Consider the following 27,499-nt stretch of genomic DNA (forward strand, 5'->3'; position numbering starts at 1 on the left):
AAATACCCTGAATATGGTCCATGCCAAATTTCAGAACCATAAAATGGGCTCGAAAACCCATGAATAAACCCAAATATGGTTTTTATATGAGAATTATCGGACCATGCTGATTGTGTTTTCATGGGTTGAATCAATTTCAAGCACTATCAAAACACCATGCAATGGGGGTGAATTTGGACCATGAGCATGGAGGAATTATGGGTTTTACGTTTGTTCGGGTACCGCTAACCGGCGCTACGATTACCTAGAAGACTTTCAGCAATCGGTATACGGACCTTCTCAACAAACAATCTAGTTATATAATGGTTTGAACAGTTCTTGTTCAGCTTATTCTCTCGCAATAAAAACGCCTTCAGCTTACGATGTTTGCTGGATTGTGTGCAAACAGGGATATAAAGGTTATTCTCGTACATATGCAAAATTGAGTGATATGGTGACATGTTACGAATTTTTATTCAACTGCTTACAGGCTATCCGGAAAAAATGTTCTTGCTTCTATACCTGTACTCTATGTATGAGCTGACTAATAAGTAGAACTTTTGCAACATGAATAAAATTTCGATCATGAACAGATGCTTGATATCGGTGGAACATTTGAAAAACTAGAGCCCACTGAAAGCTCGTTGTAATAGTTACAATAAATAATATAATTTTGAACATGAATCTCTTAGTTTCGACTATTTGTTCGGGACAGCCGCCTGTCATTAATCGGATAGTAAGACAGATGTGGATGGTTCGAAAAATCAACTGCTTTCAGTACTTCTTATGAACAGCTAAGCCTTTTCATTATACGCTATCATTATTGTTCGTGTTCATGCACAGCATTGCTTTTTGTAGATTCAACAAATCAACATTTCATTATTTTTCGCAGCATTGGTTTTCTAAAACTGATATAAACCCTTTTCAACTAGCGTGCTAGATAAATGGATTGACGTCAATGGAAGTCATGCCATTTGAGTAAACAAATCAGCCAAACTGAAGCTAGCTGGCCATGAGATATCTTTTTATGCAAAATGTTTTCACAATGTAACAAATGTACCACTATAAATGGTCATTTATGCAAGCATGTTTTCATAATTTTCTTCGCTATAAATTGGTAAAAATGCATATCATTATTGATAACCAAAATGGAACGCACTATTTGTAGTTTATTTTATATGAATATGTGATTATATTCTAATAAGTACGTTTTACAATATTCGATATTCGATTTTGACCATGCTTTATCCGAGTTCACATTGTGCATGCAAACTATTGCAAACGCCATAGTGTTGCCGATATGGATGTAAATAAACATCTATTCGCCTAAATCTTTCGGACAAGAAAATTCCAATTTTTGAGTGGTTTTTGGTGAAGCAGTGTATTGGAAAAGCTTCCTTGGAATGTCACGAAGGGAATAAGGTAAGTTCAGTGTTATCTTTTATATATTTACGAAGATATACTGACTAGAAAAATGAAGTACCAAAATGATCCATGTTGATTGGTTCTATACAGGGTCTAAAATTTTCTGGACAGGATATCTTCGTAATGAATACACCTATCAATTTTCGGTACATCCCTAAGTATTATTTCAACTTCATTTTAGGTAGTAAGAAGCTTTCAATGAAATTCTAGCGATATATACAGAGAAAAAAAATGTTTTGTGGAGACGTCGAATAAACGCAGTTTTGCCTGAAGTGGCCCGTTAAAGAGAATTAATTCGTCACGTGGACTCCGGCTCCATCTGTTCAATTGATCTCCTTCAATATTCATATTCCTGAAGGAAAATGGCCAATTTGTTGCCCCTAAATACTGTCAACCAGGCTCTCCTAGCGTCCATGCCATCGCTTCTGTTGTATATAATGTAATTACACACGTTTACTGGTCTTGAAAACAGTTCAAATAGCCCTAGGTAGTGCCGGTGCTATCAAGTGAATAAACAGGTTCGAACAGAGGTGACACCGATAACAAGTCAAATCGGTAAATAAATGATATCGCTTTTCTCTTGTGATAAATATGTCTGACTACAAACGGTTTTTTTTATTTATTATTTTTATTATTTTTTTTTTATTTTAGATATTTTATTCGTATAGTATACAGTTATCTTATTAATATCTATTGAACGTTTCAATGAGTTTTAATTAAAAATATCGCCTTTAATTACTTTTGGAATGATAATATTCTCAAAGAATGAGATTATGAGCTTCTTAATCTTCTGGTTGAAATATATTGCATCGTGGTGCACTTCCGCTAGATAGTAATCCTTGTACGGCTTCATAATCAGTAAAGTAGTACCATCATCCGAAATAGCTGTAAGGATACCAGCATCTAAAACAATTTTCGGCAAAATTATAGGATTAAAGGAGATGAAAACTAGCAGTATATGACACTGATAACAGACTCCAATTAGAAACAAATTATTGTTTAAAATATTGTTAACCAAATTCACTGATGTGATTGCACGATAAATGCGATTCTTGTCTATGATATAACTTATTTCAGTATATATAAGACCTCTATTATCTTTGAATATAGTAACTATAATAAAGTAATATCCTACCTCCTGACAAACAGAATATTATAGACCTGCATTACACAACGAATCCAAACAACTAATGATAATTTCTCTTCCCTCTCCTCCCCTTAGGCAATTTCTTCTTCGGTCAGCCGCAGAGTGGCCGGTTCGTGCCATCGTTCGAGAATCCTCGCAATGGGTTTTTTCCTTCGTCCATTCAGCGGAATCAACCGCCCGATTCGTACCAGGAGCAGACGCTCTTCGTGGGCAATTCCAACAGCAATCGACAGCCGGCGAGTCGTGGAGTGGCAACCGGTAGTGCAGACCGTGGAGCAGCAGCGGATCCCAACGGTGTAACGCCGCCGTCATACTTTCAGTTCACTTACACGGTAAGTCCCGCCCCAATCGTTCATTCAGCCGAACGACGTGTTTGTTTTGGCGCTTGCGCGTGTGATCTATTTTTGGTTTTGTCAGTTTGTATTTAGCGAGTAGATAACTAGTGTATTACGGGGCGTTTGAATTTCGTTAACATCCAATCCGATGAGGTTACGGCATTTTGGAAAAAAAAACCTACCGCGCTCTTATCGTTTATTTTTATCACGCTTGTGATGGAATTGTGTCAGTGGCGTGAAATGGCCACCGTTCAAAGCTTTAATTACGCTGGGGGAGAGATTACCAATTACAGATAGAGATGAAAAAGTAATACATACTTAAAACGACCTTGCCACACTTCTTTATCCGCATTTGGCTCCGGGCACCTGTTACTCTCGTTTATTATTGCTTACTCTAGCCATCGAGTAAACAGGTTCAGCTCAGTGCGAGCAAAAATGTTTTTTTTGCTTCTTATGATGTATGAACCGGCTTCTCCTATTACGCCTCGTGGTACAGATAAGCAGTAACAACTTTCGATCGCCAGGCCGCTTGCGCCAGAAAATCAAACCGGAATGATTGCTCCACGCTCTAAGAAAATCGAAAGTGGAATCTGGGCAACAATAAACGAGAGGAAAAGTGTTTTCCCCCGATTGTAAATAAACACTGTTTTGCGTTGAATCGTTGATATTCACCAGCATTAAAGTAATTGGCTTGATTTTGCTTCTTTTTTGGCAATAGCGGAAAACAATTATCGGGCATTACGTATCGAACGAAAAAAAAATTGCGTCCACTTCTGTTGTTATTTATACATATATATTTACTAGAGCAGCTTCGAAAAATGCCGAACGCGTTGATTTTTGTAGTGGTTATTTCCACGGCTTGATTTATTACCCAGTGGACTTGGTTTGGTAGAAATGTAGGTGAACATTGTTTGCGGAATTCCTACTGAGCGGAATAATCTGATTGATCACATGGAAAAGTTCCACAAATCATTATTGAACACTGACTTCGTTGTGTTTTTTACCTTTCTTATAAAAGAAACGTATAGAATTCGTTTTTATTTCGATAACGCTATAACCAAATCAATATAGGTATTTTTGGAATGGTCTTGAAGAGTAGGTGCCAGAAATTGATTTTTGACGCCATTTTCAAATAAAAAATGGCGACTTCTGGTTTAGCGAAATTCGCTATAACTCAATCAATATAGATATTTTCGGAATGGTCTTGAAGAGTAGGTGCCAGAAATTGATTTTTGACGCTATTTTGAAATCCAAGATGGCGACTTCCGGTTTAGCGAAATTCGCTGTAACCCAATCAATATGGATATTTTTGGAATGGTCTTGACGAGTAGGTGCCAGAAATAAATAAATCTGCACCTTCCCCGCAAGGTTTTCCATGAAAATTGATTTTTGGCGCCATTTTCAAATCACTAATGGCGGCTTCCGCGAGATTCTCTACAACTCTCCAGTTTCGCGAGATTCTCTACAACTCAATCAACATGAGTATTTTCGGAATGGTTTTGACGAGTAGCAGACAAACGTCGATGTTTGCCGTCATGTTAAAATTCTAGATGGCGACTTCCGTTTCACCGAAATTCTCGCATGAAAAATTTGGGCAATCATCTAAACCACCCTCAAATATAAGATCTAACCATAAACCAGCAAAATGCAAAATATTTTTATGTGTTCTTTAGGAAAGTGCGGTGAGAAGGGAAGAGAGAGAAGAAAGAGACGTATGTGGTATGAGTTGGGGGTTTGAATTTATTCAAATTAAACATATTGCCTTAATTTAAGTAAATTCAACTGTTTAATTAAAACTATTTGTACTACAACTTCAACTTCCAAAAATAACAATATTGTTTGGGTTATAGTGAATTTCGCGAAATCAGAAATCGCCATCTTGGATTTAAAAATGGCGTCAAAAATCAATGTATGGAACCTACTCGTTAAGATCATTTCAAAAACACTCATATTGACTGGGTTATAGTGAATGTGGCTAGCTCGAAAGTCGCCATCTTGGAATTCAAAATGGCGTCAAACATCGATCTTTGTCTACTACTCGTCAAGACAATGCCGAAAATACCCATATTGATTGGGTTATAGCGAATTTCGCTACACCGGAAATCGCCACCTTGGATTTCAAAATGGCGCCAAACATAAATTTCTGGTACCTACTCTTCAAGACCATTCCGACAATACCCATATTGCATGGGTTGTAGGGAATTTCCGCTAACCCGGAAGTCGCCATTTTTGATTTCAAAATGGCGTCAAAAATTAGTTTCTGGCACCTACTCTTCAAGACCATTCCGAAAATACCCATATTGTTGGGGTGCGGGCCATAAGAAATCTTCCAGGCCCGTCTCTTCCATCTTTCCGAAAATCTTCTAAGTCTTTTGCATTCAAAAGGACTTAGAATATTTTTGCAAAAACCGCGTAAAATTGAAAATCCGCGTAAAAAAAACCGTTTTTGTGGTTTTGTTGCAGAAAGAGTTAGTGTGTTCGTTCAATTTTCATCTAATTGTGCCACAATTGAACAATATTTCTTCAAACTTTCATTGCAAAATACTGAAGATTAGTTGTGACAGTGTATCTTCGGGCCTTGCCAAGTTTTTATTTTTTTTCTCGATTTTTGAATGTTACGTAACTTTTGAAGCCAAAAATCCGATTTTCGATAAGAAATGGAGAACAAGTTATTGTAATAATAATAATAATTTAGTAAAACGTTGCCGTAGTTACCTGGCTAATGATGTGACGAAGAGTTGTGAGAAAAAAATTCAAAACCATTGGTCCGATAGATTTTGAGTTAAGGTGTACACCGCTTTTTGTCATGGTTTCTACTAAAAATTCACTGTCACTCGTTCACTTTTCAATATTTTGTTGTGAAAATTCAGGAAATATCGTTTGAATGTCGCCAATATTCTATGGAAATTGACTGAATGGTCTAACAGTCTCGGTATCGCTAAAAAAATTATTTAAAGACGATTTTTTTCACCGAAAATAACTTTCTGTATACCCCCTCTCTCATCCCCTTAACCCTTTGCGGTGTATTTTTTTCATTGTTAATACTGTTATTTTTAGCTTTATATAGATTTTTGGGGTCTCTGATTCTGATTCTGATGTCGACAATGTAAAATTCAAAATGGAGGATCCAATATGGCGACTGTGCTTGGCTAAAAATTGCTGCCATTATGTAGCCGCCATTTTGAATTTTCAAATTCTGTTATCAGAATCGTAATCAGCGACCATAAACCTATTTTTATGCTAGTTGAGAAGTTATACCTGTCTTTCAGAATCTTTTATAGACCACCTTGATAGTATACTCCATTTTTGCATACATCGATTTTTTTTGAAAAAAATCTATTATTTAGTTCAATGTTTGAGCTACTTGCAAAAAAATTGTTTAGATCTCTAGGACTCTTAATTGTTTAGAACTAATAAATAATTCAAAAATTCAAATAATTGTTTGTGCTAGTTAAAGGGCGAACACGAAATTATTGCGACACCGAAAATGTCATGCCAATTTTCTTATAATATTTAAAATCAAACCAAAATTTTAGGGTAGTTTTATACATATATTTACTTCAAAAATCAATAGAAAAGTTAATCGATGGAGCCTTGAGTGTAAAATCGAACGCATTTTCGCTTGATGCCCTCCATCAAAGTCTTAACAGTGTCATCCGGTACCAGTTTCTCAGTTTTTTTCCATTTTCTTAACATGTCCTTCTCGTCTTTGACTGTCTTCTTGCTCTTCCGAAGTTCCCGGTTCATCATTGCCCAGTACTGCTCCACCGGGCGCAGCTCTGGACAGGTTGGCGGATTCATGTCCTTTGGAACAAAATGGGCAGAATTGGCCTCATACCACTCCAGGACACTTTTAGAATAGTGGCATGATGCCAAATCTGGCCAAAATAGCGGAGCTTCGTCGTGCTGCTGCAAGAAAGGCAAAAGGCGCTTCTCGAAGCACTCAGATTTGTAGATCTCGCCATTTACTGTGTCCTTTGTCTCGAAAGGCTCACTCCTCAGTCCGCAAGAGCAGACCTGCCAAATTAGATATTTGGAGGCGAACTTCGACATTTCTTTCTTCTTAAATTTGTCGTCTACATAGAACTTGCTCTTGCCGGTGAAAAACTCCAACCCCGGAATTTGCTTAAAATCGGCTTTTATATACGTTTCGTCGTCCATCACACAGCAGCCATATTTTGTCAGCATCTTCTCGTAGCGCTTCCGTGTCCGAGTTTTAGCCGTCGATTGTTGCCGCTCATCGCGGTTTGGGAAGTTCTGTACCTTGTATGTATGCAGTCCAGCTCTCTTCTTTGCATTCTGGACGTAGCTCTGCGCCATGCCGATCTTTTTAGCCAAATCACGGCTTGAGACGTTGGGATTTGCTTTAATCATCCGCTTCACCTTTCCCTCCGTCTTTTTGTTCTCCGGTCCCGGTTTTCTTCCAGCTCCTTTGCCGTGGTCCAACGTCAACCGCTCCTGGAACCGCTTCAACACTCTGGAGACGGTTGAATGGTGAATGTTCAACATTTTTCCCAACTGCCGGTGCGACAGGTCAGGAAATTCCAGGTGTTTGGAAAGAATTTGATCTCTCGACTCGCGTTGGTTCACCTCCATTTTCGTTGAATCGAAAAACATGACTTCGAGTTTGACAGCATGTAAACAATACACATCAATGAGAAAGTGTGCAAAATTTGGTTGATTTTTACCCAATGAGCATGAGCATGATGACCGTACAATTCGTAGTTGCTACTCCGTGATTGACCAGAACAAGCGAAATTGCACAAAGAACCAACGAATGGAGCTTGGGAGTAGCTTCTCTTCCTCAGTGTGCACGTTTCGAGAGTTACAAATTTTGAAGTGTCAATAACGGCGCCGGCCACGTCCTTACAGTCATCGGGGAAGGAAGGGAATGTTAGTGTGATAACCGTTGTTATGGAGACCGTGTATACCTCTGCATCTCCACGGTTATCACGGAAAGGAGGTTTGGTAGTGAGATGGGATACATAGTTACATAAATCTGGATTCACCTTGGTAAGTGATACAATCTATGCGACTCTCAGAAGCGTTATAAATTAATAATTGCTCTGGGCAGCCGGCTGCCGAGAATTTCAAGAAGATTTATCGTTTGTTGTATTAATTGGGGAATTCTAGGCTTAACGATATGCAACTTAAACTCCGGACAGCCGGCCATCGGGAGTATTGCTTTTCTTTAATTGAACAAATATTTTTATAAGACAAGGGAAATTTCAAGTTTCTATACTCCGACGAAGGTCGAAAATCTTATAACAATAACATAGAATATGATACGATTGTCTTAACTGTCCGGTGATATCTGTCGTAATGGAAAAGTTGTTATTTGATTGTATATTACTATCTTACTATCTTAGTATAATTATCGAGGTTAAATCGCGATATAAGCATATATACTTTCTTTATACAGTCATGAGGAACAAACCGGCTCTTGTAACTATTATTCACGCGCGATGTTATGTTATCTCACGACGAATTCGCGCTGGGGTATGGCACTGTTTGGTTTTTATTTTTCATGGTTCATCCCAAATGAAGAACCCTAATTTTAGGTATCGAAAGGTACCTTGAAAGGGGGCCGAGAAGACGTTGCTGGGGGTCCGCGAAGCAAAATATTTTTTCCGAGTAGATATAAAAAATCAAGTCTTGCCTCCTAACAGACCGAAAATGACATATTGATAGCAATGTTTAACCGTGGGGGTCCACAACATCGCAGGGTGATTTCTAAGGAGCCCGTGGCACGAAAATGGTTCAGAACCGCTGATATACACCGATGCAGAGAATCCGGAGCGAACGAAAAGCCCATAATACCCCCATGGTCATGGGGTTTGACATGGGTGTTTGAGATGGGTTCAAACCATCAAAAAAACACCATCACCATGGTTCGGTAGATCCCATATAAAATACCATATGTTGGTGTTATTATGGGTTATTGAGACCATTTTATGGTGTCTTCATGGTTGTGAATTTTGTCACAGACCATGTTTATGGTCTTTTCAAGGGGCTATGTGGTGTTTGAACCCATGAGTATTTGCTCGGGATCCCTTCTCAATCCAATATTCCCAACGTTACTCTCAATGGAAGCAAACTACATCCCATCGACTTATAAAATTTTGGACTCTTTATACAGACCCGCGAATCGTAAAAAAACGCAACCAAAAAGGAAAAAAAAATGTTTTGACAGTCCTTCTGGACGTAATCCCCGACACCTCGCAAGACCGGGCGCAAAGAGTCTATAGAAAATCATATCCGCAGAAAACCGTTAACAAGAAAATACATAGTAGTAATGGATTTTTTACACGATTCACGCAGATAATCGATTAATCATTATAACAATCGAAAAAATCAATAATCGGAAAAGTTTTCGGAATATCCAGTAACTCGACCAACTGATATCCGTTAAGCGCCACAAAATACCACAAAGAGGCCACCACCCAAGTTTGAAAATCGCGGAACAAAACGGGAAGACTCTCCAAAAACACCAAGCCACCCATACCTGTACCTGTCGAAATCGGACATCACTAAATCCAAGAATTTCGTACAACGTTTATGTCTACTTTCACCTGCGGCACACCCAACACAACACCAGACCAGATGACTCGCAAGCCATCAAAAATCTCGACTCGCACCTCTCCCATGTCGCTTTCGCCCCTGACAGTGCACTACACCGGTGTAGCCGGTGTTACACTCAAACCTGGGTGTAATCAGTCTGTCTTTTTTCCTGCACCACACCGATGTAGCACCAAGAAAAATCGAAAACGCTATAAGAAACAAAGCCCGCATCTGTATAACGAACGTGGTTGCATGCTTAGGAACTCGTATCGAGGGCAGACCAAACAAACAAAATCACATGTGAGCTTAGCCGATCCGAACCCACACGCATAAGGCGCTGCTCTTTCACCACACGCACCTCATAAACCCATCACATGACACAAACACACCGGATACCACTCTCAATACTTTGTGGATTCTCAATGAGCCAGGTACAGTGTAAATTCAATCCGTCCAAAGGCTAGACCGAGCGCAAGTATGACACTCAGTGCCGCTCACGCGTGCGCACATGTGAGTGTACACATGAAACCTTACGCATCCCACCACTCGCCAGCAAACACTATCATCCTCGAGGGGCAAGCACTAAATCTTCAATACGACGCAGTGCCAAAAGTCTTACATAATTAGTTACTTTAAGTACCATTAAGTACCACAAAGTTCATTAAGTACAGGAAAGATTCCAAAAAGTACGTGTCAAATTCATTGTACTTGAATCACTGAAACGATTTTAAGTACAGCACCTTCGTACTTTAAATACGCAAAATATTATAATTACTATCAACATGTACTTTAAATACTTTAAGTACGCACACATCGATATTAATTACATTAAGTACCTTATTAAGTACAACAGCGGAATTTTTAAATACATTAATAATTTACTTTGATTATATTCCAAATATGCTTGTATTTTCAATACGACGCACTCAAACCAGCTAGTGCTTGCTCCTCGATCAACCCAGTAGGCAGAGAGAATGCACGTTAACCGATCGCCATCAGGGCCGCCAAAACGCGTAAAAGCATACATTTTGTAGAATTCCAGACAAAAACTAATTTACCTGAACTGTTGGAGAGCAAGCCTTGATCACCTCCCAACGTCAGACCAGAAAACACACACTCGTCATCACTTTCAACTCAAGCAGCAAACATCTACTACGGCTAAATATTACGGACACACTTTATAGACCAGTTCTAGTCTTGCGCGAATAAAATCTCAAATAAACTGAAAAAATCATATAAATCAACAAAACGACCGAAATAAAAAAAGTAAAGAAAAAAATTAAAGAATAGGTTTTTAAATTCATAAAATGAGTAGAAAAATTAATGTAAATCAAAATTATAATATACACGAATCAAATTAGATTAGGTTATTAAATAAAAATTAAGATTATATTTACAAATAGTCATAAGATTAATAGAATAAATTGACTCATACTAACAAATTGAATGAAATAAAACGAATGACTGAACAAAAAATGCATAAAATTAAAGATATGAATAAAATGAATCAAATGAGTACTTATTCTTAGGTCAATATAAATGATTGGCGATTTAATGTACTAAAAGTAAACCATTAAATATGATAAAATAAAAAATTTGTTCCTCGCGCTGAATAGATTGCCGCAAATTGGTAATTGTTTTTAAATTGTTGTTGCGAATTGTCAATTCTCAACCCTCATACATAATTCAAAAGTCATCATTCACTCAGACAAGACCATGCGTACTCCCCACGCGCATTAAATACCCAGTGAATTAGTTTCCTAGTTGGTCAAATAACTACTAAACAAACAAAGAAATTAGTTTGCTCAGTCTAAAGAAATGTCAGCTCGATTGGCATCAATCGGCGAATATGTGTTCCCTTACAATGCCATCAAATCAAAGAACATTTAAAATTACATACGACTAAATATGTGCAATTCAGAATATAACGAAATGAAGACTTAATTATTTGCATTAAAAAAAAAGGAAACAGATATTTGCAAATCGAGGTGAATCATTTTCAGAGATAGCACTGTTGATGAATCACTTTATAAAAATAAGTGATAATGGACGTGGACGAAAATAGCTGACCACCGCCATAATTTTGGAATTTTACAGTTTTTGAACATTTCGCAGAAAATATTCAAAGTTTTGTACGTACTTCACTCAAAAGCTAACCAGTTGCAATAAAAATTATTGAGTTGCATTAGAGATGCATTTTAAATGCATTTTTGTATTTGGAGATGAAACGTGCCAAAGTAGTTTTGGAATTTTACAGTTTTTGAACATTTTCAAGGAAATATTCAATGTTTTTCAAAAAATTGTACGTACTTCACTCAAAAACTAACCGTTGACAATAAAAATCATTGAGTTGCATTAGAGATGCATTTTAGATGCATTTTTGTATTTGGAGATGAAACGTATCAAAATAGTTTTGGAATTTTACAGTTTTTGAACATTTTCAAGGAAATATTCAATGTTTTTCAAAAAACGCTTTTAATCCACCTAACAGTGTGATGAGACATTTCTTATAACTCTTATCACTCTCTTCGGATATTATATCGTTTGAGAACATTTAGAACTTGATGCTTCGCGATGTTTTTGATAACACATACTACATGGGATAGTGGCAGGACTCAGAGAATCACTCAAATCAGCATAGGACAACATCAGTGCTAGAAATCTCAAACCAAATCAATGAGAAGGCGAAAAAATGGCCCATAAAATAGACATACAAACGAATTATTGTTAATGCTCTGTTAATAAAATATCTAAATTCCTCAATCAATGCATTGTGGTGGGAAAACTGATTTTTCTAAAGGGGTTATGTATATTGTACTGAGCCAAAAAAATCGATTTTTTTTAATCGATTTGAAGTTTATACTTTACTCAAATTTCCAACGCGACTGAGAATTAAGAAATCAACGCTTTTTCTTGAAAAAACCCACCATTCCACTATGGGTCACAAGGGCGGTTTTTCGGTACAAAAATCAATAACTTCCAAACCGTTCATTTTAGAGAAATTATGTCTGAGAGAATATTTTTGGAAATTAAATTTTCTTACTTTTAAAGCAAAATATAGCTAGGGTGGTCCTCTAAAACATTATTTTCGAAAAATTATGTTTAGAACTAAATGGTGTAGCAAGGTACTTACTTCAGCAAAGTTGTAGAAAAATGTTTTTCAAGTAACATTTTCAAATGCATCAAAGTTATAGCATTATAGCATTATCGGTTTTCATGTTATAATTATTTTTCTTCTTTATCTTAGGGTGTCATTTTAGTGTTTCTGAAAAAGTCAGTTTTTTAACTATAACTTTTTAAATAGTTAGTCTATCTTCATACTCTCTATGAAGCAATTTTAGTACTTTTCATTGCGCATATTTCTGCTGAAGAATGTGAATCGATATCATTTTTCGTTATCGAATTACGATCATTTTTTTAAATAAAAATGATAGTTTTCAATGACCTCTAACTCAGAAGGTTGCAAAAACTAGCAGCTAAATTTGTACTCTTTCGAAAGTGCATCAAAAATACTGTAAAATATCTCAAAATCAACTTTTGCTTTTTTGTCATTCAGCGAAAAATGTTGACATCAACATTATGATTAAATGACATCAGCATACGGCTGTTTTTAAGGGTCTGGTCATTGCCATTTAGAACCTGCTTTACTAGATCAAAAAGTCGAGTTGTTAAATGATTTTTTGAGCTTGTCAAATATATATACACAAATATTGAAAACGTTAGGCTCAGACAGATATTTATTTTACTATTCTACGTAACTACTTTATTATCATCGTCATCCTCATAATTATTATAATCACAATCATCAACATCATCAGCATCGTCGTCGTTATAGTTATCTGAATCGTGTCTCTTTTCTCAAAGTGCTAACTCATTTAATATTGAACTTATTTCAGTGCGTTTACTGTATCGGGATCTTCTAACTGCAAGAACCGGATTAGACGAGTCCATTGCTCTAAAGAAAACATCTTCCATGTTCGCGACTCTTGAACAATTTCTACCGTGACTCAGTCGATCGTTCCGAGCCTCAGCTCCTTGTTCGCTCATGAAACTTGTTGGTAATGGAAGTGTTGAAATAATATAAAATGTAGCGCATTTTGCCTTAAAAAGCAAATGAATTAAGGATTACCCTTCATTCTGTTCTAAGTAAGCGACGAATTTCTGTGAATGCTGGTTTGGGAGGAAGTGCAGTTTGAATCTTTTGTAGGAACTGTTAACGGCTTCTCAAAATATTTCGAATTTTTATCGAGCACTTTCGTCTCAATTCGATTACTGTCTTTCCAAAATTGATCAAACCTTTTACATGTTTTAATTGTTACAGCTTTTGCATTCTGAGTGAACTTATTTTTTTCATTTTGTCCCACATCAAATTATCTCATTATTTCCTCAAACACAACTTTTATTTTATTTTTATTTTCACTTTTGGCCACTTTCCAGAGATCGAACAACTTTATTTTATGCATTTTAACAGCACTAATCATACAAAGCACTACACGCGTTGATCAAAGCAGTCGTCGGCTACTGCGATTCGATTCATGAATGAGATTGATACCAATTAAACTGTCACGACTCGAGGTGTTGTTGTTTATATTTGACATCGAAGGGCAAAAATGCTGACTTTGATTTTGAAATATTTTATAGTATTTTTGATGCACTTTCAAAAGAGTACAAATTTAGCTGCTAGTTTTTGCAACCTTCTGAGTTAGAGGACATTGAAAACTATCATTTTTATTTAAAAAAATGATCGTAATTCGATAACGAAAAATGATATCGATTCACATTCTTCAGCAGAAATATGCGCAATGAAAAGTACTAAAATTGCTTCATAGAGAGTATGAAGATAGACTAACTATTTAAAAAGTTATAGTTAAAAAACTGACTTTTTCAGAAACACCCTTAGTTAAAGAATAAAAATAATTATAACATAAAAACCGATAGTGCTATAACTTTAATTCATTTGAAAATGTTAACTGAAAAACATTTTTCTACAACTTTGCTGAAGTAAGTACCTTGCTATACCATTTTGTTCGAAAAATAATTTTTCGAAAAGAATGTTTGAGAGGACCACCCTAGCTACATTTTACTTTAAAAGAAAGCGAATTTAATCCCCAAAAATATTCTCTCAGACATAATTTCTCTAAAATGAACGGTTTGGGAGTTATTGATTTTTGTACCGAAAAATCGCCCTTGTGACTCATAGTGCATTCAAAGAAAATCAACAGTGCATATTTCCAGACTTGGTTTTATTTCCAATTTAGAACTATTGTGTTTTTTACATCCTAGATTGCATGATTCAGTGATCGAAACCCAAAACTTCATGAAGTATTTGAAATTATTAAATTAAAATTTGTGTTTGCTATTGAAATTGACAAAATGATTGTATATATAGTATATAGTTCCTTTGGCGATTGTTTACTTTTTCGCTCCCACCTATCAGCATTGAAGTATCGCCCTTACGTTTTTTTACAATACCAATTTTACAATTGGTGGGGGTTTGGTGAAAATCGATCTTAATGTCTAAACGGCATAATTCCGAAACCGTAATTTTTGAAGTTTTAAAATTATGCAGAATTAATTTTTCAGAAAATAGTAACAGAGCAAATAAGTACCAAAGTCCAAAAAAATCAATTTTTGTCAAACGTTATTTTTTCGAGTTTACATCAAATCTCAATGTTTCATGCATTATAATGTCATTTGGCATCAAAAATATAAATTTGATTTTGAAAATTTTTCATTTCAGTTTATATGGGAATTTGTTGTGTGATTGCACTCTTCAACTCGTAACTTCGGAACCGGAAGTCCAATCAATAAAAATTTCAATAGCAGCCGATGGGAAGATTGTACCTTTCATTTGAGACTAACTTTGTGCAAATCGATCCAGCCATCTCTGATTAACAGAGGTCACATTTTTTCCACATACACACATACACACACATACACACACATACATACAGACATACATACACACAGACATTTTCCGATCTCGACGAACTGAGTCGATTAGCATATGACACTCGGTCCTCCGGTGAATGAGAAAGGCAAAAACATTTTAAGCAATTGTTGAAATTTATGCATTTTTCATTGAGCAGTTCTATGTTTCATAGAATTAATCAATTTTAACTTCGCTTCCTATTAAATAAAGACCCTTATTACAGTACATCTCTACAAAAACGAGATCAATTTGAAAATAAATCTGAGGATTATGATTGATTACAGAACTCTGGAATTTTCTATTGGAATGTTTTCAGGCAGGAATTTGATATTGGTGCTATTAGAAAACTGTGAAATCAAGACCAAGAGATCAGTTACATATCAGGACCCCATTCCGACAATTTATCAAAAGTCCTCATGATGTTTACAACAACAGGTTATCAATCTACGGATCAGATAATTGTTAGTGTAATATTGAATTAAATTAGTCTGCATCAATAAATTTTCAACTTCAATCCAATTTTTTTTTGGTGTTGTGGGGGGGGGGGGGGTTGTATGGTGTTAAACCCCAAAACCTTCTCTTGGCTACGCCGTTGCTTGGAGTTATTTATTTCGCTTTTCATTTTCCGATATGTTTCAGATCGATCCGATGGTTATAAGTTAGCAAAATTGCAGTCAGAATGTTCGCACAAATGAACATTTTTGTACTGATAAGTTATCAAGTTCCTTCCAGATAACTTGGAAGTGTTCGGTGATTATTTCTAGCGGTTGTAGATAGTAAAATGAAATACAAAATTCGTTTTATCGAAATAATGTTTGGCTTATTTCAATGGATTATTACTATATTGAACAATAAATAGGCGACAAAGAGTAATCAACAAACAACAAGCCATAACTTTTAAAGTATTCAAAATAGATATTTGAAGTCTTCAGTAACGTTATTCGCAAAAGTAAGAGCTACAAATTTGCTGAAGGCATCATTTCTATAAAATCACTTCCAAAAAAATTTGTGAAAATATCTCACTCATAGGGGGATTAATCAGCAAAAGCACAATACCAAAAGAAAGGGCATATTGCCTCCATTAAATTCTCCGAAGATACTATTGACCTAAAATAAGTCGTTTTTGCGTTAATAATAGATTACATGTTTTTGGTCATATTTCTGGCTATGGGAAATGATAAAAATCTTTCATCCGCATTTAATGTTAAATATCTCTTTTGATAATAGTCCGATTTCAACAATCTATAGCTTGTTCGAAAGGTATTCGTTAAAGCTGTCTAAAAACATATAAATTGTTAATCTACATTGTCAATTTTGGCAGATAATTTAAAAAAACTGCAAAAAACGCCATTTTTGCGCATTCAAACATTCATATCTTGGAAACTAAACATCAGAATCAAAAACAAATTAATAGCGTTCATACTGTTTTTTAGTTCTTTCATTTAAAATTGGTTTGGATAAGATCGGTTCAGCCATTGCTGAGAAACACGAATGAGAATTTGTCCGTTACATACACACACACACAGACACACACACACACACACACACACACACACACACACACACACAGACATTGTCCCAAATCGTCGAGCTGAGTCGATTGGTATATAAGACTCGGCCCTCCGGGCCTCGGAAAAAATCTTGAAAGTTTGAGCGAATTCTATACATTTCTTTTATAAGAAATGTAAAAATGTACGTACTTCACTCAAAAGCTAACCGTTGACAATAAAAATCATTGAGTTGCATTAGATATGCATTTTAGATGCATTTTTGTATTTGGAGATGTGACGTACTAAAATAGTTTTGGCATTTTACAGTTTTTGAACATTTTTCCAGGAAATATTCAATGTTTTTCAAAAAATTGTACGTACTTCATTTTTGGTTGATTTTTACCCAATGGTAAAAAAGTAATGCCCTGTTGAATGTCGCAATAATTTCGATTATTAAAAGAAAAAAATTCGTATTTATATGTCAATGCTAACTAGAAATCCAATAAAAACTTAGGAGAAATAGATGAGGCATTTTGAGCTAAGTAAAGTATCATTGGAACTTTTTATTGAATTTTGCTATTTTATTACCGATTTTCCATGGAAACTAGAAAATTCTTGTAAAAGATCTATAGATAAGTACCGAAAAATCTTTGCTTGGCACATATTTTGTGGAGTTAGTTACCCTTTGGATTATCAGTGTTTCGATAAGTTAATTTTATTTTATTAAATAGCGTCATTAACGAGAAAAAAAACGCGATAGTATGTGTGTGCCTCTAATTTCATACTTTTCAGTTGAGTCATTTTCGATTTGATTATGTTTAAAATAAAATGCGTTACGCAACAAGTACTTGAAAACTTAAATAATTGAATGGATTTTTAAGTTAAAGGTTTGAAAAAAAGTTGAAAAGTGCCGTGCTCGTTATTATTCTTCATTTCTTTGGTCAAAATTATTCCAGTTGCTTCGAATTGTTAGGCTGTACTGATGATCACCTCTGGAGTGTAACGGTATTATTTTTACATACAGAATGCGACAAATTGCTTTGACAAGCGCTGGAAACAATCAATATCTCAGCCTCGAACTCAATTTCATTAATTTATAAAAACCTTGATCGCTTATAAAGGTCTCCCAGTATCTTTGTCCCTCTAACGTCCGAGATTCAACATCAAGTACCATTTAACAATGAAAGAAACCACCACGGCTCGATTCCTATTCTCACGAAAAAACAACAGAAAACCTGTGCCTTCTTCCGAAGTAAACCCAAAGCCTACAGCTTGCTTACTTTGGAGTATTTGTGGAGGTCATTTCGCTTTTCAAACTGGTAAAAACAGCATTGAAAACTGACGAGCGCCTTTTTCCGGTGATGCTCAGAATTTACCACTTGGACAGGTGCTAATGCTGCAATATGATTGAAAACCCTTTAGACGCGTCCGTTGTTTTTCTTCAATGCCCGCGGGCGTATCAATAGGCTGACTGTCTGTCTATAAACACATTGAAGTCAATGACCACTCGTACCGTGGCCGGCCGGACGCATGGCCGGCATCAGAAGACGGCGGTAACCTCTTGACGTCGCGTCGGTTCACTTTCCGTTCAGCAGGCCAATATCCAAAGACGACCTAGAGAGGTTTTCTAACAATAGCCGCAGTGGCGTAACTCCTACAGGGATCCATTATTACCATCAATTACTGGGCAGGGTCGTTTTTTGCGTATTGAATATTTGCACTGAAGGAAATTGGATGCTTCACCGTAAATACCTTAGTGGTTCTCATAAATTATAAGCTTATATTGTTGTTGCTACTGCCAATGGTAGAATTCAGAGAGATTTGTCATTTAAACTTTAAACGATTAATCGAATTTCGTTGGTGTATAGTGGCCTCCCTAAGTGGGGAGAAATTTGTTTTGGAGCCACCCTCGACCGATAAATTTTGCAGGCGGTTTTATTATCACACTATTTATTATTATTTCTCTTCAATAACCACAGCGCTTCATCCTCAATTGCCATGAACGCATCTTCACGCGAAGATCTAGGCACGTTTCGCAGCATAAAACGTATTGAAGAAGCCAGCAACATTCGCATATCATTTAATTTATTACTTATCTGCTAGCTAGGCAACCGCCTCCACTAGCAACCAGGTGCGAACCAATGCATGATACGTTTTTATTCTTTTTCGCGAAGTCGGCGTTTATGAGTCATTTCAACGAAATGGTTGCATGTTTGCTGTTTACTCTGTCAATAAAAAGTGTTTTATTAGAATTATGCGCTCTCCTTTGTTAGGGTCTCGCGGTATATGAATAGGATCATTGATCGTCAAGGGTAAATGCGTTGTTGGGTAATATACATATAGGGATCAAAGGAGAACCGATTATATTTTTAGATCTTGAGGTGAAACGACAATTACTGTATATTATTTATATTTATTTGTAAAACAGATGAGTGATAGAAATAGTCATGCACTAATAATCTGTAGAGGTATAAATATTCATCTCTTAACTTACTTAACCTAACTTCTTCCTTAGATTATTTCATAAAATTCCGAAAGGCTTTTGGATTGGACTTAAGATGGTTTTGAGTACGTTGTTCGTAGACACGAGAGAGACGTTAGTTTAAACGTTTTCGTTAGAAATAATATAAGGTAATTTTCAATGAATGTGCGCGAATTTCGAGAATATTTTTAATGCCGACCGTATGTTTTGTTGATCAATGTTGTCTATATGTTGATCCAAATAAAAGAGCAATGGCGTTCTTCACGAAACGAAGGAATTTTACCGAAGGTCATCTGTTGCAGTTCTTTTACTGTCGTCGCATATTGTCGCAGAGAAAATTAAGTAAGTTGGCGTAATTCTTGATTCAAAACTCAATCGGCTCATCGATCTTGGAATTTAAAGGGATTTTATGAGCTTTGGCTAATACAGACCAGTTTTTCGCCAATCTTGGGGACTTAACCCCAAGCACATTAATTGGATCTACACAAAAATTGTTAGACCATAACTGGCGTACGGATTCCTTGTGTGGTGGCAGAAGGAAGAAGTCACTACAATCCAGCCAAACCTCAACTATCTTCAGAGGATGGTCTTGATGGCGATGACTGGTGCATTCACAATAACACAACCACAACCTGTTTCTTTAGAAACACTCCTGAGTATTAAACCACTATATTTGTTTCTGAAATAAGAAGCACTTTCTTGTGCATTTCGGCTTAAGATTACTAGATCGTGCAACCAGCCCGCACAATTGTGACTACAAATGGTTACATGGGACGAGTTTATGTTTACTTCCAGTGACCTTACACCCACCTGTAGTTTTCCTTTTAAGACTACAAGATGAGAATTATATGCATAGCATCCACTCTAGTTTAACTACTTACTAGTTATTTGCTTAGGTAGGGTTAGAGCACCTCGACACACCACCAGATTTCGACCATTGTTCCTTTCTGTATGGCAATACGATAGCTAGCTGTGGACGGCAAACTCCAGATTGTCTAATTTATCAAGCCCTTCAGCTGCCTTGTGTCAGCCAACAATACGACTCGGCTCGCTGGTGCCATTCAGCACAACAACTTCATGAGCCCTTTGGCTCCCTTCTCGTGCCGTTTAGAACCACTTCCTCGTTGAGTCATGCAGGTTTCGACTTGTTCGCGAACTACTCGGTCTAGTCCCTGACGATGGACCTATTCCGACGGAGAATTCCCCGGCGAAAGAATTTTCCCCTAACCGAGCCAATCAGCCAGGTGCCGAGATCGATCCGGCGATGCTGGTGGAGCCAGGCGTCCAACCCGCGACTGGTAGTGTCTCGTTGTGATCTACTCAGTGTAGTCCCCGGGGGTGAATTCAGTTTACGCAGACGGCGATTTTCCCGGTGAATGAAATTCTCCCGACATCGATTCTCCTTTTGATTTCTCTATATTTCTCTTGGGCCAACCGGTAGGGTGCCGTGGTCGGTTCGGCGATTCCGGGTGGAGTGTGGTATCCGGTTCGCTGGCGCCTTGACGACCCATACCCGGTGCTTTGTCGCGGTTTATTCGACTAGCTTTCGGTGGTGGATCCAGCCTGACGGATAGTTTTCCGGCGGTCATTGCGCTGCCGAAACTGTTGCCGCTGTTCACACCATTTCCGCTGTAAGGCTGTCATAATCTGCGTCACCACTCTGTTGACCGCGTTCCACGTCTTTAAGTCGCTTGTCATTATGTAGACGACATTATCCGAGTTGATGTTCGGCCTTCCGACATTTGAAGACCACGTGCTCCAGTGTCTCTTCGACGTTCTCACACTCCGGGTACAACGGTGATGATTCATGCTTGAATCGATGAAGCTATGCTTCTTGTAGCAGCTGTGGTCCGACCGGAGCTGAGTCAGGTGGAAGTTCACCTTTCAGGGCTTTCTATTGATCCACGTCAACAGGTTTGGGATGAGCCGGTAGGTCCACTTTCTTTTTTCCTTATTGTCTCATTCTTGATGCCATCTAGCCATCGAGCTGATTCTCACTATCTTCCTCACGTTTCTAGCGGTTTTCCGATTCTAGCAATCGATATCCTCCGCCAAGGTGATGCAGATGGGGATGATCCCAGCGATAACGCATACTGTCTCCAATGAATATTGTTCTACTAGAACTCCTAATTGCTGCAGTGTTCGATGCAATGCAATCACGTGTCCTCCGATGTCGATCTGTATCTGCTGATCCGCTTGGCAGTTCCTGATTAATAACACCTGCGTCTTGTGATTACCGACACCTTCTTCAAGTGTTTTTCTGTCGTCGTCTACCCATCACGGCTCGTGACACGTTATTTGCGAAACCCTCGATTTTCACATTCCTGGATAGTCACAGTGTCAAAACCAGAATGATGGACCGAGAATGGAGGAACGCCCATTGTGACTCGTGTTGACTTCTGCCCTTCGTCTCATATAGCAGCACTCTGCTCTGGATGAACCCCCTCAGGACTTGGCATACATAGTGGGAAACCCTCATTCTGTGCAGCGCTGCGGCGATGGCTTCCCAGCTTGTGTGACCACAGCGCAGTATCGATTTCCTCTCCGCTTCTGTTTAGGCGCCTTCTCGGCACTCTCGAATGCTATACGAATTGTATCCATTGTCGATGATCCTTTGCGGAATCCGAACTGCATCTTGGACAGCAACGCTTGCCCTCCGTGCATTTCGTCAGCCTGTGAAGGATGATTCTTTCCAGGAGTTTTCTGCTGTATCTACCAATATACGAAACCGGATCTTCCGCTGGCCTCCCTGATTTTGGCACCAATACCAGCTTCTGTACCTTCCACATTTCGAAGGAGTTGCCTTCATTTAAACACTTCTGCAGTACCATCTTGAACATGTCCGGATATGCCAGGATCGCAGCTTTCAGTATCACGTTTGGTATTCCATCCGGACCGAGGACTTTCTTTGATTACAGTTGCTTGGATGCTTCTGCGAGTTCATCGTTGATAACTTGCCGAGCGTTCGTGTTTGCTCCGTACGGTGTCGATGGCCAGGTAGTCTGATCGTGTTTCGCAATGCGATCCTCAACGATTGTCTTTAGACTACCACGACACATTTCACATTGCGTAAACGGGCCCTTAATATTCACCATCTAGACTTCATATGCATCCCCCACGTATTGGCGTCTGCTTCTCAGCACAACTTCTTGTGGCAATCTGGCTTGCTAAGCTCCCATTGTAAAGCGGCTACAGCTTCTCGAAACGTCGCTTTGCTCTTCTCTCTTTCTGACTTCGATGCTGCTCTGTGAGCCCGCCCTCTGACTCTTAGACAGGCAGCGCATAGCGCAACTGAGCGTCTCGTTCTACGAGAAAATTGAACGTTGTCTACTGCGCGGCTCCAGTTTTCGGGGCATTGTGATGCCACAGGCCGTCACCATCCTTCTTGTAGGGACCTCTCGGCCGCGTCAACCTTCTCAGTTCTACTATCCGGCCGGTGTGTCTCCCCGTGTCTTAGCATCTATCGTGACAGCAGCGCAGTTTCGACCTCCTCTGCCCTTTTGTTTAGATGTCTTCTCCGCATTCTCGACCTCTGTCAGCTTTGCCTCCACTATCGATACTTCTTTGAGGAATCTGAACTGCATATTGGATAGTCTGCGCTCGCCCTCTGTGTATTTCGTCAGCCTATTAGGGTCAACGCTCTCAATCCTGCTATCCGGCTGAAGTGTCATTACAAAGATGTCTTCCACTTTCGCTCTTCGGTCATTCTTGTCCGTGCTGCCACAGGGTTCTATTGACCGATACGGTAGCGAATCGTGTCGACGATGATAGACGGCCTCCCGTCTCTCCGAGATTTGAACCAACCCTTTTGTGTTTGTTACTCTATTGCTCCTCTCCACAGCCCAGACATTGAAGTCAGCACCAATGACTGCCGGTTTTCGGCCGATCAAATGCTCGGATAACAGCTCCAGCATTCGGTTGAACTGCTCCACTTTGGAGGTGTAGTGATTCAGGTTTATCTCGACTATTTTCATTACCGTTGGCATACAGTCGCCCTCTTGTAGGCAGGGCATTTGAAGCCACCAGTCTGATGGTCGTTTCCGTCCTCTTGAGTGCAACGCATGTACTTCGATCTCTGCGTGCAATCTATCGCAAAATGACCCGTCTCCCCGCATTTCCAGCACATCCTGGTTCCATCGGGGGCTTTGCAAGCCCCTGCGAAGTGTCCAATGCCAAAATATTTGAAGCATTTCTCCGTTTGTTTATTCATTTGTGGGCGGCTCTCAATGGGCATCTCAACAATGTAACCATAAGTTTGGCTACCTCCACCCCGCTGTCAGCAGCGGTTACGGGTAAATGAATCATCACTATCTGAGTTCCTCCATACCCCTTCTTTAACCGAATCATCATGTGTACTTCGCCCAGGTTGCACTGTTGCTTCAGTGCACCTCTCAGCTCGTCTTCTGTCGTGATCTAGTCCAGGTCCTTGCACACAATCACCGTCTCTGGCCTCAACACTTTAGCTTTTGCCTCTTCACCCAGATCCTCCTTCAACTCGAAGAGCATCTCATCTTTCCCTGCTGCCTGCTAACTGGCTAGACGGCCTCATTTGCCTCCTCTTTAAGAAAGGGCATAGACTGGAGTGCGCTAATCACCGAGAATAACCCTTCTTAATTCGGCGTACAAAATCATGTCCCGTATTCTGTTCAACAGATTGAGACCGCTTGAGGAGTACTTTGTCGGCGAATACCAAACCGGTTTTCGTGAGGCTCGACCAACGACGAATTAAATGTTCACCCTGAGACGAATCCTTCATAAATGGTACAACTTGCAGACACATCATCTGTTCATAGATTTCAAGGCAGCCTAGGATTCAGTGAAACGAAATGAATTATGGCAAATTATGCTAGAACATGGTTTTCCCACGAAAAAAATACGGCTGATTCGTGTAATGCTGGACGGATTGAAATCAAGTGAGGGAGTGATTAGAAGAGCTGGTGTGCAGAGGAGCGGTACCATCATCACACGATCGCATATGCTCCTGGGCTTTGCGGACGATATCGATATCGATCAATCGACGTGCCGCGGAAGAGGTATTTGCGCCTGTTAAGAGGGAGACGCGAGAATAGGACTCACGATTAATACCGGCAAAACAAAGTACATGGTCTCTGGTAACCAACGTGGGTCGAGTAGTGGTTGTGGTAGTGTAGTGGCCTAGGTGGTTAAATATTTGAAATTGTAGATGAATTTGTGTACTTTGGAACTCTAGTGACGTGCGATAACGATGTTACCCACGAGGTGAAAAGGCGTATTACAGCTGCAAATAGGGCTTATTACTGACTTCGTAACCAGCTTAAGTCCCGCAGTCTGCGAATGAAGACGAAATTCGCTCTACATACGACCCTGATTCGCCCGGTGGCTTAATACGGTCATCAAGCATGGACGTTACAAGAAGTTGACCATGGAGCATTCGGTGTATTCAAGTGTAATGTGCTGCGAACAATACTCGGCGATATAATGACAGGAGAATGGAATCTGGCGGCGTCGTATGAGCCATGAGTTATACCAAGCATTAAAACGGACGGATAGTGTGAAGCTGATACAACACGGCAGACTGTGGTGGGCTCGACACGTGGTCCGAATGCCGGATGAGCGTCAAGCGAAGACAATATTCAACAGGGAACCCGGAAGAGGTCGTCAGCTTCGTGGCTAGCTGCGTACACGATGGCTTTGTGCGGTTGAGGAGGACCTGAGGGCGCTCAACGTTCAGGGCGATTGGAAGCGATTGGCCCAGGATCGAGTACAGTGGAGGAGGGTACTCCATTCGGCGTAGGCGCATCGAGGAGCAGCTGTAGCCCATCAAGTATCAAATAAGGTTTCCCATTTTCTCCCAAATTCCTCAGCTCCGAAATCTCTCCAACCTTCCTGAGGAGCGCTGCATATGTCGTTTCGGTATAAGTTTTAACAAGCACGGATTCTCCCTTTGGCGCTTTCTGACGTGGAGGAGGTTTTTCTTTCCTCATTTGCTCTACGTCCACAATTCAACTTGCTCCGCATTTCCGCTGTTTCCTTTGCTTCCCCTTCCGACCTATAACGCTACTATAGCTTTCTCCCTGTTGAGTGGCGTCCTTCCTTTCTGCAGTGCGAGCCCTCTTTGGAGTCACAGAAACTGGCATGTCCGCCACTTCAACTAGCTTCTCCTTCCACTGCTTCGAAGGGGTGAGGGGGCTAGGAAGACGGTAGCCTACTTCTACAGCTACTTCAGCCCTCCGCGTTGCCTTGTTATAGTCTTTCACGGCAGATTCTATCGTCTTCGGGATCTGAAAACCATCTCCTTAATGTCCTTATGGATATTGTTTCTCACGTCCCCAATTTGTGTATATGGTAAAAATGTCATCTGTTTCTCAGAGATGGCCGAACCGATTCGAACAAGCTTCATTCTAGTTGACTGCTCACTTTTACCAGCATTTTGGGATCCTAGGAAACTAGGTCGCAACATTGTTCAGTCTGTTTTCATATATGGAAGAGTTTGTGTTGTCCCGGGAGTACATTTACTTCCACTGTGGTCGAAAGTTCCGCACACATTTCTGATTAATTCGTACAGGGTCTTTTCCGCACATATATCCGAAAATCCATACTGTCCCCCTGAAATACGTTCGATTGATTTGTTTATACATAGTTATTTGGAGGATACTAGTGGTCATTATATTGACCACTCCGTAGAAATATACTAAAAGTCAACAACTTTGTGTATCCATCCAAGCCTCAATGAAATAGATGAAACGTTTTCAAGCACTCCTAAAGTGACACTTAACGAGGGAACATGGTAATATGTACCGAAATGCCAAGATCAAGCGAGCGGTAGCTACTCAATTCATCCACAACGTACTACCCGTACATACGTCGAAGCCGATCGATTAGTTCAGTGATTGTCCAAAAAATAGTATCACACCATGCGAAGGAAGCATAAAAGAGAAAATCGGTACCTTACCGGGTTAGATGTAAATGCAGAAGACAGCAAAAAAAAACTAGGTGAAAATCTATACTGCAAATGATGCAACTCGTATGCACAACCCTTCCGAGGAAATCATGTGCACAGCTCTATGCTCTACTTATCGGTCTGTCCGCTGTTGCTTTTATGCAAAATGATGCACAACAAAACACGGGTACTTCCATGTTTGAATATTGATGCAGAGGCGAACAAAAAATCGAAGGCCTGCAGTGCAACTTGAAGGCTGATTGATTATTGCATCGCATCGCCACCGTGGTGAGTGTGGAATGGATGGTGTAGCTTTTCAAGGTATGAATGTAGGTACTCACAACTCGGCAGAGGTAGGATTGTTCCTACACATGCTCACAATCGGTGGCGGCTATTGCACTTTCACTTGGCAAAATCTGCCGTGTTTAACGAAACTTTTTACAAAATTCCAACTTCTTGTAAACGCATTGTTATCGTTTTTCGAAAGATGATCAGAGGATTTTAACCCACAAAATTGAAATGGCTGAAAGTTGTCCAAACTTCTAGATCCAATCCAAAGTATTGTATCACTACCGGCTATTGGAGGGGAATCCACCATCGGACTGATTATGAACCGGGCAATTAGAAAACAATAAAGCCCACCGGAGAGGGAAAGCGTGATTAATGAGTTTGTACACAAGCCGTCTTGAACGCAAGAGGTTACAGTCGGTGCAGTGCAATTCACTGCGGAACGATTTTCATGTGTTGCATATATCCTATGTGAAAAGATGGAGAAGATGGAAATGATGTATCATTTGATGGAGGCTTCGTTTGGATCGCAAGCAGATTGGAAGCATATTGATTATTGTTTTGTATTAGCTCATGGTTGTTTCCATTAGCGAGTTCACCTGTTTGATAGATAGCTAGAAGCTTTTTACTCGCGTGGATAAACGGATAAATTTTTCCGCATATTTTGAAAAAAAAAATACGGACGAAATAGAAAAACTCAAAGTAAAACCGTTCCAAATCTGCACAATGTGACCACCGAACAAATATCTTATGCTTACCTTCAAATCTATGATCCATCTACACGATTTATGATTTAGAGAGATATGTTGATGATAGACATATTCATAACACGCACTTTGATATCTGAGCTGCACAAATGATGGGCATTTTCATCACTAAAACTCTTTATGCGGCAAATATGCTAAATCAAGTTTCACTTAACAAGTTCAATATTTTTAGTT

At 39.1% G+C, this 27,499-nt stretch overlaps 1 protein-coding gene across 3 annotated transcripts in view; it reads left to right on the forward strand.

Moving 5' to 3' along the window:
* The window catches only part of LOC131683952 (mucin-5AC), a 297,456-nt gene that overhangs the window by 170,141 nt on the left and 99,816 nt on the right, over positions 1–27,499 (forward strand). For all 3 annotated transcript variants that reach the window (XM_058966370.1, XM_058966371.1, XM_058966372.1), the window contains exon 2: positions 2,627–2,883. In XM_058966370.1, coding sequence (XP_058822353.1) covers positions 2,627–2,883 — 257 coding nt within the window. The remainder of the gene's footprint in view (positions 1–2,626; positions 2,884–27,499) is intronic.

The sequence above is a fragment of the Topomyia yanbarensis genome, chromosome 2 (assembly GCF_030247195.1).
Source record: "Topomyia yanbarensis strain Yona2022 chromosome 2, ASM3024719v1, whole genome shotgun sequence".
In the NCBI taxonomy this organism is placed as follows: Eukaryota; Metazoa; Arthropoda; class Insecta; order Diptera; family Culicidae; genus Topomyia; species Topomyia yanbarensis.